Source organism: Kryptolebias marmoratus, linkage group LG15 (genome assembly GCF_001649575.2).
Source record: "Kryptolebias marmoratus isolate JLee-2015 linkage group LG15, ASM164957v2, whole genome shotgun sequence".
In the NCBI taxonomy this organism is placed as follows: domain Eukaryota; kingdom Metazoa; phylum Chordata; class Actinopteri; order Cyprinodontiformes; family Rivulidae; genus Kryptolebias; species Kryptolebias marmoratus.
The window spans coordinates 15,324,940-15,339,019 of NC_051444.1; the positions used below are offsets into that span (position 1 = coordinate 15,324,940).

Sequence of the window (14,080 nt, forward strand, 5' to 3'; positions counted from 1 at the left end):
TGATTGTTTCCTCTGAGAGCAGACTTCATATCATGTTGCCAAACAAGAGGGTTTTATCTGAAAACTGCTCAGATCAAATGCTAAATTGGTGTTCTAAATTACGCCCAAAACCTCTGCAACATTTCACTGGCAAGGCTAATAAAACCGTGAGGAGTTGACCTGCAAGTCTGATTTATCATCATTTGGATGCATTCCTTCTGTCATGTGAGATACGTGAGGCAGTGCATTCTCCAGTGCTTTACTCTTATTTCAAACGTTTACGGGAATATCTTCTCCGTGATCTGAAGTTCTAGAGGCGGGAAAAGTGTTTGCTCTTCCCTGACTTGTAAGCCAGCGTTCGTGTAAACTGCGGCGACCTTTTGAATGCCTGCACCGATGTTCGTCACGCAGGACGAAGGGGAGGTCAAAGGAGCATGTATACACGCCCAGGTATCCTGTTGTTTTTGGGCTGGAGAGTTCATTCTATAGGAACGAGAGGTTAAACCAGCTTTGATTAATTCTGCTTTTGTAACATTCTGCCCACCAGCGATGCCCAATCACCTTTCGCTTTTCCTTGTTTTTTAATCATGCGCCAACGCTGATGGTAAATCCGTCTGTTGTTTTGTAATTTCTCAGTCACGCAACGAAATCTGACAGCAATGCATGTCTGCAGGTGGGATGTAAAAAGCAAAGTGTTCCCAAAAACTTACAGCCTGTTCTGACACTTGGCTTTCACCCTGTATAATGACAGTCAGATCTGTCAGCACTGTAGGACTTGTCCTTATTGTGGCTGAGAAGGCTATTTGGTTAAACTGACGAGCCAAGTTGTGCCACATCAATTTAACAACGAGGCCTGTTGGTTGTGACCTTTTCTTCCAGGCTGACACGATAAGTCCCCCCCCACCCCACCCACCCCATTCGTACGGGGCCCTGCGTCCACCTCGTGTTCACAAACAGAGGCTGCTCATTCACTCAGGTCCTGAGGAGACCAAATCAAATTACCAACACATATCTCCCACAATCTAGTGCGACAGGATCACCCTCCAGGCAGGGCTGAAATGGATACAGCAATATACAACCTGCAGAAAGCGAGAGGATGGAGCTAAAGAGGAGAACAGATGCTGTGGATGTGGAAGGAGTTAAGCCTTTGTAAGTGCAAAAAAAAAAAAAGGGCGACTTAATTGATTCCACGGCCTCTCATCAATTTTGATCAAAATCAAATGGACCTCTGTACGTTTGAAAAGGTTAAAACAAATTGAACATGGAAATCACAGCCTGTAATCACAGTTTGTCTGACAGTGGGCTTTTAATGAAGAGAACCTCTCCCCATCGTTCATTTCAGCCTTCTGTGAGGTTCTGCGCGGGCCTGAGCACTGCCACCTAAGTTGTGTTTGGAACAACTTTTATCAGCTCGCTCACTTCACAGAGCAGGAGTTAGAAGTTGTAAAAACAAACTAGTTTTAGCAAAAGTATAAATGTATTAATCAAAAAAAAAAAAATACAAAACCAATGTGGTTTCAAAGTCTCTGTTCTTCTTTTTGAGCACAAGGTTTCACTATTTGAGGATTTTTACAAACATATTTTGAGATGTTTAATGTTTTTAAGTTATTTTTTAAAGAAAATGTTCATAAAAATGCAGCATGTGCTCATCTCACAGATGCAGAATCAACATGACAATCATGCACAACATGACTGAAAATAACGCAATGATTTCCTTCCAAGCATTGCTGATTGTTTGTAATTTGATCAACAAAGAAGTGTTTTTTTTTCTTTCTAAGATATTACTCTATTTTATGTTTTGCTGGTGTAAAAAGTAAGCTCACTTCTTACTTTCTGTTCACATGTCTGCCCTCATCCAACAAAGCATTTAACTTTTATTAAAAACTTTCTTTCTTTTACCAAAATAATGGATACATTCAAGGTGTTAAATGTTGGTTAATGTCAAAATGACAAGAAACACATTTATTTTCATCTCCTCAGAATACCTGAAGAAAAACACGTGTAGCTTCTACTAGAAAATTTGATGCAGATGTGTTCACAAACGTAAAATAGTGATATTATGTTTAGCAATGATCTTTATTCTTTTTTTAGCAGAACTTTCATTTTCTAAATTACAAAATGTAACAATTTACTAGAACTCACACAAGCAAGTGGTAAAAAAAAAGAATAAATAAAGCAGTCACATTGGAACTGAAGCAGCTAAATGCTGACACCTTGTGGTGGTTTCAGAAACACACGAGAGCAGCTGAAATCCAGTGAGAAAGTCATTCCAAGTTTCCTAAGTGAGGAACATCAGAAAACACAAACAAGGAAAGCAGATTGTGTGCTTGTTTTATTTTAAAAAGCAAACGTTGCAGTATTTACAAAAAAGGAAACCCTATATAATTGCAATGCGCTCTTGTTAAATAAATAACAATGCTGCTTGTTAATTTCCAAGCACACCCTGCTGGAATACGCCGCTGCGAAGGAGCCCTGTTGGCTTTTTGCTCACAAATTGCCCTATTTTTTTAACGCTTGATTTGCTTTAGTAAACTTAAAGCTGCACAGACGCGCTGCTGTCTCAGCAACACCGATCTTCTGTAGAAATGCAAATAAGTACACATGCAAAGCAAATTTCTGGCTAATTATACAGCCGACTTACAAGGTTTATGTCCCTGAGCGCTGGCGGAAAAGTGTAATGCACAGCATCTATGCTCTCTGAAACACTGCTTTAATACTGAATACATCTCTGGCTCACCAGACTGGAAAAGATCTTCCTAAAGCTTACTGAACACTAATTATACTGCAACACAGAAGCACGAGGGCTCTTTGCTAGTGATTAAAGATGTGTTGGTTTGGCAATTTTTCCTCTTATTTAAATAAAAACAACACAGAGACAAAAGTTAAAAAAAGAGACACAAGGTAGGGTTTATCTCAGTGAAAAGGAGGTTATAAAAACTGTCAGAAAATGGTTTAAATAAAAGAATAAAGTTCAAGTTTATCATAAAGCAGTCTCTAAGATTAACTCTAATGTTAAAACGAATAATTAAACAGATAAATGTTGATATTATTTTGTATTAAGGACAGCTTTATGTTTGCTATTTCTTGTGAGGATAAAACATTCTTTATACGAGTTAGAGAAGCTCTTTTTTAAAGATTTAGAAGGCACTAAGATTGAGAACAAACACACTCTGAAGCCAGAAAAAAAAATTAAAAATAACAGTTCTTGACTCAAATGCAGCTGCAACAAGATGGCAGGTCAAGCAGAATTTACAATGAGGTTCAGTCTCAGTCGTCTTTTTTGTCAGAAGTGCTATCTTCGTCGTTTTCCCCCGAGCTGGCGTCACCGGCTAATTCCAGTTCACCGGGCCTGGCCTCTTTGAGCGCTTGGTATCTCTGGAGCTCCAGGTAGGTGGTGAAGAGCTTGGCGTATTCAGGGTGGGTGCTCGCAAAGGCCTGAAATTCTCCTGAAGAACCAGAAGCAGAAAACAACCCCCCCGCCTCCGTCAGGACTGAAATATAGTGTGTCAGTAAACCTTTGACCTGAGGCAACGTGAACTTACCGAACGTGATGAAACCCGAGGAATCCGTGTCGATCTCCCTAAAGAGCTTAGTCATGTTTAAATCTGACACGCCCAGGGCAGATCGCAGCAGAGCCGTGAATTCATTGTGGGTGATCTTCCCGTCCTCGTCCGTGTCAAACAGCTGCAGATAAGAGCAAGATTTATGCGTCTTCCGAATGTTGGCGGTCCAAAGAAAAAAAACAATTTGGGGAAAAAAAGGGAAGGAGCGTGAAAACGTCACAGAATACGACGGAGTGGCGTATCTGTACAAAAAGCTTTCAGTTGCGTTACATAAATACGAGAATTGTTTGTCCAAACTGACATGTGGCCTTCTGGGCAGCAAAGTGACTCCATGAGTTCTTTCTTGTTAACTTGACAATATCCGTGCATATCTGAGTGCTGCCAGTGTTCTCACAGCAGTAGAACTGCTGCTGATAGCAGAATATAGACAGTAAAGGCTACGGCAGCCAAGAGCGGACGTGTTCCGTTTTCTCGGGATGATTTTCGTGTGTTAAACCTGATTCCATTCACAAGCGGGTGAGGAATCCTTAAATGACGAGGGCTGATATGAAAGTTATCTCTACGAGACAAACCCATTGCAACTTCGGCCTGTGTTAGACCTCGACGGAAGTCAAATCTGATGCGTTGACCTACAGTATGTCGGCTTCTCCACGATCTGACATTTTCGGCTTGACCTTCTTGGCAAGGTTTTAAGAAACGCTGAGAAGCTGATCGCGAGCGTTCAAGAAAAGATAATCATCTTGTTATCTCGAGAAAACGTAATCGTTATTTCGCGATATCGACATAAATAACTCGTGGTCTCGAGAAAACCATCAGAGGAAAGTTTATGCAGAACTAAACGGCAGCACTGGGAGATAAAATCTGTCTTTTTGTTTAAATATTCTGCCTATTTTTCTTATTACACTAATATAAATGTTCAGATTTTCCATAAATATCAAGATGTACGTCTATTATGCTGTATAATTATATATATTTTATTGCATATGTCCCAACATCTTAGAAAAACAATCTTTGCTTTTGATAACAACCACATGTAGAGACATGTCAAAAAGTGTGAGCTTTAATGGCTGTTCTTGCTCTAATGCAGTCTTGCGTAACTGTCGGTCTCTATAAATCCATCAGTGTGTGCTGTTGTTATTCCACCCTACCTGAAAGGCCATCTGCAGAACATCGTCAGTGTTGGCTGGTCGACACAGGATGTTCACACCGATAACATACTCCCTGAAGTCGATGGTGCCGTCTCCGTTCTAGACAGGGTGAAAACCACAGAACCGAGTATTATTGGTGGGCAGTACTTTTTTTCATTTAGCTTTGATATCTGGAATCACAATTATAATAATTATAACAATATTAATAAGTGGTATTTATATATATATATATATATATATATATATATATATATATATATATATATATATATATAAAAGAAAGAATATATGTGGTTTACAGATTCTCACCCTGTCGAACAGAGCAAACAGCTCCTCAAGCGCCGGGTTGATTGGTAACTTCAGGAAACTGGCAAACTCCTCTATGGTTATCCGTCCTCCCTTGCAGGAGGTGGCCCTGACTGCAAAACCCTCCAGCTCCTTCTTCACGTTGTCCCACTTCAGGCTGTGGGAGCAGGACAAAATAAAGTCACGCATGTAAAATGGTAAATGGCTCGCATTTGTATTCCACTTTATCTAGTCCAAGGACCCCAAAGAGCTCTACATTACATTCAGTCATTCACCCGTTCATCCACACCCTGGGGCGGGGTGGCAGAAGTGAGGCCGCCTCCCAGCCCTCTGACCACCTCATTTTTACTATTTTTTTTTAAGGAACAGTGAGGAACTCCTCGCCTGCCGTTTATTTTATTTATCGAGCTGCTCTTACTTGAGTTTGCGACTGATCTTGGTGAACTCGACCAGGCCGGCCTCCATGGGAAGAGTCAACTCTCCAGCTGAGATCATCAGGCGACAGTCTTCGTATGTGTGGTCTGTCACTGAAACTCCCAAAACCCTGAAGGCAGAAGGCAATCAGCTGAAACGGTTATCAGGAGTTTGTCGGAGCAGGTGAGTAACACAGACTCATCGCCAACTCCGACACCCAGTATAAATGTTGACCACTTCGCTCCTTACGTGTTTAAATACATGCTTTCACTTTTCTATTGACCTTTGTTCTGCTGTGTACTCAGAGGACACGCAGTCCGAAACGTGATTCGAACCACAAGATGTGTTTTGTAACGCACCTTTCAACAACAGAAAGTGATTTTTATAAGACACGACAGACACAGAACACCCACTGGGCCATAGTTTCTCGCACTCTGCTGGCAAACAGGGCAGGACTTTTCTTCTCATCCTCGGTGGGGACGTGTGGGGGCAGGAACTGAAAAAGAACAGAACAAACAGAGGAGAAAGGTTGCAAGGAAGGTCGAGCAGAACGCAAACCCCATTACCTCAGCACACATACACACAAAAAAACAAAAAAAAAAAAACAGAAGAAAACAAAAAACAAAACCACATTTCTTCCTGGCTGAACTGGAAGAAATACTACCACAAAACAATGTCATCACACCGTCAGCAATGCAAACCATTTGCTGTACCCGAACATGTAAAACATCTTTTTTTAAAGCTTTACATTACATTAGGACGCATAAACAAAGCAAAATCGGGATGGCTGTTACCTCAATCTCAACGGTGGTGTAAGGCTGGCACAGCGTCAGAAGCAGCAGCGTCTTCCTGAACGCAACACACATACAGAAGTTCAGCAGCTCTTTATATTCACTCATAACTGCAACAGAAGTCATTCTGTTTGCTTTATTAAGAAGTACAAAAATAAATAAACAAATAAATAAAATATAAAAAAACAAAACAAAATTGAGGATAACTGATAATTAACAACAACACAAAAAAAGACTCACGATCTGAAACCTTGCCATGTCCAAGTCACTGTATCCTAAAAAACGTGAAATAAATAAAAAAAAAAGATAAAATGTTAAAACAAAAATGAAATAATGATCAAATGAGCTGCTAAGCTGGCAGAACTAAGAATCCGTTTGTCTTGCTGCTGTGGAGAAAGCCATCATTGTTGTCTCATTCATTTCACAGCTTTTTAGCTCTTTTTACAGTCAACTTCTGCAAAAAAAAAAAAAAAAACTACTACGGTCCTAAAAGTGACAGTGTAGACAGTGTAGACAGTGTAGACGGTGTGACATTATGTGAAAGCCAGGGTAACTCACCAGTTTGTTGGGGTATCTAATAATAACTGGCTGCACAGGGACTCCTGGAATAAAGGCGCCTACAGGTGGAAACATGGAGAATAAATTAGGAGGAGCTTTGAAATCTGTTAACACAAAAGGACGGTCACGTCTTTCTGACTACTTTGAGCTGACATGACCCACCCCACACACACCCACACCTACACACACACCTTATTTAGAACCAGAGGGGCACACATTACTGTAGGAATCACACTCGGGTTTAATGGAACCATCAGGTGATTGTTGGTGTGTAACCTTTCTGCTCAGTGGATAACATTTAAGGGGGGGAATAAAATGTTGAATGTGCTCACACAGCAAAGCAGAGAAGTTTTACATTTTTTAATTTTTTATGCATTTTTTATTCTGTTATGTTGAGTGTTAACTAAACTGAACTGAACAGTAATACATTACACCCCAAAGAGAAATGTTACAGTATATTGTTGCAAAATAATCTCCTAATTTACATTCTTGGACTGTGGGAGCAAACCAGGGAATTTGGAGAAAAGCTACACACGCAGACTTACCTTGTTTAAAAGTGATGAGACATGAGCGATTTGTACACGTTCCTTCTGGGAATATCAGAACCTGAAACAACACAGCATCTTTTTTTTTTATTATCTAATCATATGCTGGATCTTTTTTTTTTACCAAGCATGACGTCAGCATTGTTCATATTGTGCTATAGCTGGGTACAGACTTATAAAAGACTCACTTCTGCAACTAAATTATACTAAAAGTAAAAAACAAAGAAGCAGTGAGGCCAAATCAGCCATACGAAGTGACGGTTCCTGCAGTTGACAAACCTGCGGCCAGCGGCCCCCTGACTTGGCTCTGCTATCAATCACCTGGATGGTGTTCTTCCTGGAGTCTGGGTCGTGCCGAGACACCAACACTGGCTGGAGACAGCGCACAAACCCTGCGACGATGGCAAGAAAAAAAAAAAATTAACACGCGCATACGTAAGAGGAAAACACTAGCTGTATTTTCCCCGTTTTTTTTTTCCCCAGAGTTTCGCAAGTTAATTTCAGAGGGCGGTTACACACTAACCTTAAAAAAAAACAACAACGTGCATGCAAAAGTTTTAAACAAATCTTACGCCAAATTTTAGCTCAGTCTCTGGAAAATTAACAGAGTTGTCGATATTTTTGTATTTGCTAAGATCCATAAGCTGTGACAGCCGCCTGGAATCGTGTTGACTTCAAAAGTTAACGTCTGAGAATCTCATTAAAACCCATCGCGTGATTAATGAGACATTTTGCTAACAGACAAACAAACCAACACAGACTGAAGTAGTGATAAAATCAACTTATTGAGTCTATAAAACAAATGCAGTTCCCGGATTCTGTATCTGTAAAAACAGAAATCTACCCTTCAGAACACTTCATTACATGCCTCCTCCAATCAACCACACTGTTACGATTGTGAAATAGTTTTCTTAGATGAAGACAGAAGTAAATTTAACGTCCCCATCATAGTTTCACACTTATGTGTGAACACACATGCACACACTTCTCGCGTAAACAACCCAACGTTCCTGTTTTGAAACAACACATGAGGAGTGTCTCACTGCCAAAGATGGGTGTCGCCAAGTTCTCGACACGCGAGACGGTGGAGGGCAGGCCGGCTACGATGCACACGATCCCATCGAAGAAGGTGGAGTGAGGGGCCACGACCAGAATGGGGGCCTCGCTGCTGCCGGCCTGCTCGCCCTTGACCACGACCCTGAAACCCAAGGAGAAGTAGTAAGCCCTGCCCAGGGCGGCTATCAGCGTGCGACACATGAACCTGGAGAGGGCAAAACAAAAGGAAGGGTTGTTGTTGTTTTTTGTTTTTTTCAATAAATAAATAACTAAAATTAAAACAGAAAAGGAAAAAGAAACAGGAAGAGTTGCACTAAAAGTGAAATAAAAGTTACCTCAACCAATGGCTTCCTGAAAATCTTTTAAAAAGCAGGAAGTCACGGTGCATTGTGAAACGCTGAGACAAAGTAATGACAGCAGCGCCGGAGTTTCAAAACTTGCTCGGAGATTACAAGGCATGAATATTTAAAGCTGCATTATTCCCGCTCCACTGAGCAGGAGGCTTAACACAGAGTCGGGCCGATTTTACAGCAAAAAGGCCGCACTTGGTTCGTGACACTGTGTTGGAAATATGACCTCTTTTATTATGCAGGGCGCAGATTAAAATCTTGTGCTGCTGGATGAAACGGGTCATGTTGATTTTTTTTCTGTGTGCCACACATCTTTTGTGTTGCTGTTCTTGCTCTGCAGCAGAATGATGCACGGCCGATGTGACACGAGAAGCTTCAGACGCTTCCGCTGCTCTTGGCTGATGAGCGCTAATGGGAGTAAATGAAGACTGCAGCCAAATGTGATTGCAAAATGCAGAACGCTATAAATGTGGGTGTGGAGGTGGTGGTGTGTGTGTGTGGAGAGAGGGGGGTTCACAATAAATTTAAGCATTTTTGAAAGTGTTGGAAACTTGGAAATACCCAGAGAATATCCGAGCTTTCAAGGGATCTGAAAGGATAAGGTTTCCTGGTATTTCTGTGCCCCTTCTGCATGTTTCATCACGACTATTTACAGCGATGTGAGCGCGAGGTCTCGCAGGGAGCGGCTGTTGCTGACTCTTTTTCGCACGGCGACTGCCTGAATGGGTGGCAGGGAGACCACATCCAGGTAATACCACAGAGCAACTGGTTTCGGAGCTCTCTTCAATGTGTGAGGTTTCCGTTCCAATTTAAAGCCACCAAGAATACTCCTCACTAGTTCCTGTCTGAGAGCTGCGGGGGGAGCTGAGGCTGTGCTTTCGGGGGCAGATATGATCTTGCAATGTGTGACTCAGCAGAAGGCAAATCTTTGGAGGCACGTCAGGGGTTATTACTTTGAGAGTCTCCAGCCTTGTTCTGGCTCTGCATTTGCAAAACCCACTTTGTCTGTTTCTTCTTGTTTAAGTAAAGCACTCCGAATTTAATGGTTTAAACAAAAAACTTCTTTTTTTTTCTTTTTTTGGGCCCACTGAACGGTTATTTTGCAGCCCCTGTTAGTCAGTTAAGATTTTCCTAGATGATACACTGATGATCGGGAATGGCAAATTCTATGCAAATTACCTCCAGAGTTTCAACCTCTGTGGTAATACTACATACTACAAAAATAAAAAAAAAACACCTCAGGTAATCTGTTACGTTTTAAAGCGTTTTTCCCAGTGTACTTCCCAGGTGACCAGAACGAATCTGCTACATGAATTACACCTCTACTCTACTGTGTCCAAACTGTGCGTGTTTAATGTGGTTCCTAAAAGTCTGTGGACGCCGTGCTGGCGTACGATTTTTAAATGCGTCTCACAGACAACGTGCTTCTGTGTGGGGCAAACGGACAGCACAGAGTATGCAAAGGCCAGTTTATTTTCGGCACAGATGTGAAAGGGGAAGAGCAGGGCACAGGTTTTTGTCTTCGGTAGAAGTCAGCAGAGGGGGGGGGGTAACCTTTCAGGCGTGGGCGACTGGGTTTTGGTCTGGGTTCATAGTTACCGTCTCCAGCCCGTCATTGGCTCCACTGCTCCCTTCAGAGGATGCTTGAAGGTTATTATGAGGGACACGGGCCATGTCACCATCAGGACCAAAGACATGAGGATGACCCGGAGAGGGACCAGGATGATTCCAAACAGGACACACTGTGTTGAGAGAAGAAGGGGGGGGGCATAAACACACACACACACACACACCGGAAGCACTGTTAGTTCTGGGAATCAGCTGAGTAACACCTGACCTGTTCATAGTTCTAGGAATGCACATTTTTTTTGTCTTAAGAAGAACACAAGGAGTTTTATTGTTGTGCTGCAAGCTGATTGCCAAAGCCTTAGCAGATTATCTCCCTGTGAGTGTGTATTTGTGTGTGTGTTTTTACGTCTGAAACACCGGGAGTGCTGCGGTGACACCCCTCCTTCCATGAGACTTGCTTAAAAAAATAAAATAAATCAGCACATACTCACTTTAATGATGGCACCTTTTGTCAGCTTGGTGTCCTGGACGAACGGGTTGAGGACCTCAGGCAGGAGCAGGGACTGCTGCCTCGGCACGGCGAACACACGCTGCGGCGGCGGCATGGCTGCTGCTGCGGTCCGGTCCTCCGCGGAGAGCAACAGCCAGTTCCTGCGTTGTTATTATTATGTTATCATCTCACTTCCTCAAAGGAGGTGGGGGGGCCTGCCCTCCTTCTTCCCGTTTGAAACGACACAGATTAAAAGAGAGAGGAACCGGACAGGCACGAAGCTCCGCCTCCTGTTAGCCGCTGCTGAGTCCGCCTAATTCTACCTATTCTGCCGACAGGAATTTAGATAATTAAAGGTGATCATGTTCTGACGTCATCACCTGTCCTCGACGTTTAAAGTATTGTCATCTCATACAACTCGTTGTTTTGCGAATAGAATGCAGTTTGTTTGTTTTTTTCGGGTTTAATAAACAGCAAAAAATAAAAATACAAAAAAATAAAAAATAAAAAATACAATTAAAGTGTTCAAGGCAAATATAGGACGACAGTTGCAGTAATGCAAAATTTCGAATCGTGATTCAAACGGATTAGAGTTCAAAGGTTTGCAAGTTCCTATTGATGTCCACAAGATGGCGCAGTTTCACTGCTAATTTTCTTTTACCTACAGTTTTGGGAAGTTGCAACATTTATACAGTTAAACTAAATTTAGAGAGAAAATATATATATGAACTATGTCACGTTAATTTATTTGTTGTTTTATTTAGGTGTATTATCGGGGAAAGCAGTAAATCTGTATAATTGTAGAAGGTGGACTTGGGTTGTTCTATCATGATTAAATATTATTTCTATACTTTTTACTTTTCTGTAATTTTGCATATAGTACATATAGACTGACATATTTTCTTACATGTTGATAATCCCAAACATGTATTCGCTTGGACTTCAAGTGACTATTGCTCTTTTTTTGTTATGAAGTGCTCTGAACAATTTGCCTTAAGACAAATATAGAACATATTACACCTAGTACTGACGCTCCTCAGGGCTGTGTACTCAGCCCCTTCCTATTCCCACTCGTCACATACAACTGCAAACCAATCTACAAATAGGTAAGGGTTGGAATGTGGATGGACCAGTAAATTCACAGCTTTGCCTTTCAGCTCAGATCCTTCTTCGCCATGGCAAACTGGAGCAACACCCTCATTACTTTATGCATTTTAAACTGCATTGCATTTATTCTTTGGTTGATGTATTCCAAAGCTTGCTGGTGAGGGATCTTAAGCGTTTTAATCATCCACATTTACTTTTTCCAAAATGTAGAGTTCAATATATTGACTATTTTTATTGATGATGGTAACAAAGTGCACAAACATTAGAAAAATTCAAAAGACACAACAACTATATTGTTACAATCCAAGAGGGAAAACCTAATACAAAAAAACAAAACTAATGTAAAAATTACAAGTACACAATACTACTGGAGTATTCTTGTCATGATTCTATCATGGAGCAAACCTATACAGCCTGTAGAGGCAACCTGTGCCTTATCTGCCTCATTAATCTGTCTGTACTATCAGTGAAAGGCAATGCAACATATAGTTGCCATGACAGTGCCTGGTCTCCTTATTATTCAGTTTCCTTGTAGAGAATTTTTTTTTTTTTTTTTTTTTTACAAAGTGCTAATCAAGTGAAGAATAATATATGTCTGTGAATACTATTTTCTGATATCCAGAAAAATACTCCCATCCGACTTAGTAACACACTACAAAATACAAAGTATATATGTAGGTCTAAATGCAAGAAGCAATCTCTAAAAGCACCATACTCGGTCACAATGTGCAAGTTCATTTTTCAAACGCATTGCACAACATTCAGAACATAAAGAAACATGTTACATTTATAAAACTGTATTTTATGTAGAAGTAATCCAAAGCCAACATGAATTCCTCATATTGTATTAAAGAAATTTCACATTAAATTTTGTATAAATTGGCAATATCTCAAGGCACAGTATAACACTGCATCCAATGCACTGTGGACATACCTGATGTCTATTTTTTCTAAAGTACAAAAAATATAAAACATCAAAACAAGGGGTTTATATCTTTTTTTGAACTCTTCATTATCATAACGAATAATTTGACACAATCACACAGAAAAAAAAGTAAATATCCAGTTCTACATGTTCAGCCTGTTTAGAAGGTCTTGAGGTGCTATTATACAAAGCTGAAGACTGGTTATACAGGCTGGAGGTAATGTACATGTCTCCAACAGAAGCGTGCGAGTTGCCAGGGTAAAAACTTAAAACATTGCACACTGCGGCAACCACAAGTTGTGTGCGATCCTAAGCTGATGTCCTCAAGAGGTGAGGCTGTCATCACTTGTTGTGAAACATTTTTTGGTAAAAGCTCAACAACCAAGCCAGTCCTTTGTGATTTCACCCAACTTGACAATCTTCAAACTGCTGTCTTCCAGTTTGAAATAGTGGTTTCCTTTAAAGAAGTAGCTGTAATCTGTGAAGACAACCGCACATAAACTGTGTTAACGATTTTGAGTTTGATAATTACATTTGAAACTGTCCACATGAAACAAATACAACTGCCATGTAATATCAAATAATCACAATTCTATAAAACAATTAGAATAATTAGTTTCAGTCAATTTGACACTGATCGAAGCACCCAATCAGGCTCAACTGAAGCTAAAATTGAGCCTACACTGAATGTTGCCAGTTAAACAACATACAGAAGGACCTCTGTAAATGGTCACAGACCTGCTTTATATAAATGTGTGTGTGTTCAGTGTGAATAGAAGAGTCAATGTGATGCTTGTGTGTAAGCTAGGGGAGCAGTTATGGAAAAATCCAAAGCAAAAATTTGCATAACCCCCCTAACCCCATGTAAAGTCATGGCTGACTGATCACCACAAGAAGTTTGCTGTTGTTTTATGATGGAAATTTATAATCATCTATGTATTTTTGCATCTTTTCTGCAACACCCTACCCAACAGGGAAAGTGAACACAACCCACCCACCGTGTGTTCACTCACAGAAAATTTAATCACTGACTAAATACCATAAAAAAATTGTTGTTCAACTGACTGTCCTGTCTTCCATCATTGTCAAGTCACAGATTACTCCTTCACTTCAAAAGTGATGCATTTCCTTGATTTTGACTTGCATACATGTTCTGCAGTAAGCTCCTTTAAACCCTCCACCTCTAGCTGAATAGAGTTGCTGCGCTCTTGATTCTAATGGTTTTAAGAGTTTTACTGCTAGAGGCACAGTTCCAAACTCACTCATAAAGCTGGGGTGG

General features: G+C 40.8%; 2 protein-coding genes across 3 annotated transcripts in view; both read right to left on the reverse strand.

Annotated features, from left to right (window-relative positions):
- Positions 1-2,293: 2,293 nt before the first annotated feature.
- lpcat2 (lysophosphatidylcholine acyltransferase 2) lies at positions 2,294-11,036 on the reverse strand. Of its 2 annotated transcripts, none has more exons than XM_037979975.1 (14): positions 10,771-11,036; positions 10,310-10,452; positions 8,348-8,565; positions 7,626-7,696; positions 7,305-7,365; positions 6,760-6,818; positions 6,442-6,476; positions 6,205-6,259; positions 5,824-5,906; positions 5,415-5,540; positions 5,000-5,153; positions 4,691-4,789; positions 3,522-3,663; positions 2,294-3,425 (listed from the first exon to the last, which is right to left on the reverse strand). In XM_037979975.1, exons 1-14 carry the CDS (start codon positions 10,882-10,884, stop codon positions 3,247-3,249), a joined length of 1,539 nt encoding a protein of 512 aa, XP_037835903.1. In that variant the 5' UTR covers positions 10,885-11,036; the 3' UTR covers positions 2,294-3,246. The 2 variants fall into 2 exon arrangements, with proteins under 2 accessions (XP_037835903.1, XP_017279122.1); XM_017423633.3 differs by having other exon boundaries at positions 7,584-7,696; positions 10,771-11,034.
- Positions 11,037-12,389: 1,353 nt separating this feature from the next.
- Positions 12,390-14,080, reverse strand: part of mmp2 (matrix metallopeptidase 2) — a 12,425-nt gene continuing 10,734 nt past the window's right edge. The window contains exon 13 of the mRNA XM_017423642.3: positions 12,390-13,279. Within this exon, the coding sequence (XP_017279131.1) occupies positions 13,176-13,279 (104 nt within the window). The 3' untranslated portion in view covers positions 12,390-13,175. The remainder of the gene's footprint in view (positions 13,280-14,080) is intronic.

What these genes read in the sequence shown, in the direction of transcription:
- lpcat2 (XM_017423633.3), bottom strand. Translation starts at nt 10,884, where the DNA reads ATGCCGCCGCCGCAGCGTGTGTTCGCCGTGCCGAGGCAGCAGTCCCTG. An exon ending in CAGGGGGCCGCTGGCCGCAG is followed by an intron (nt 7,366 to 7,583) that starts GTTTGTCAACTG and finishes GTGTTGTTTCAG; the next exon opens with GTTCTGATATTCCCAGAAGG. An exon ending in TGTTTGCTCTGTTCGACAGG is followed by an intron (nt 4,790 to 4,999) that starts GTGAGAATCTGT and finishes CACCCTGTCTAG; the next exon opens with AACGGAGACGGCACCATCGA.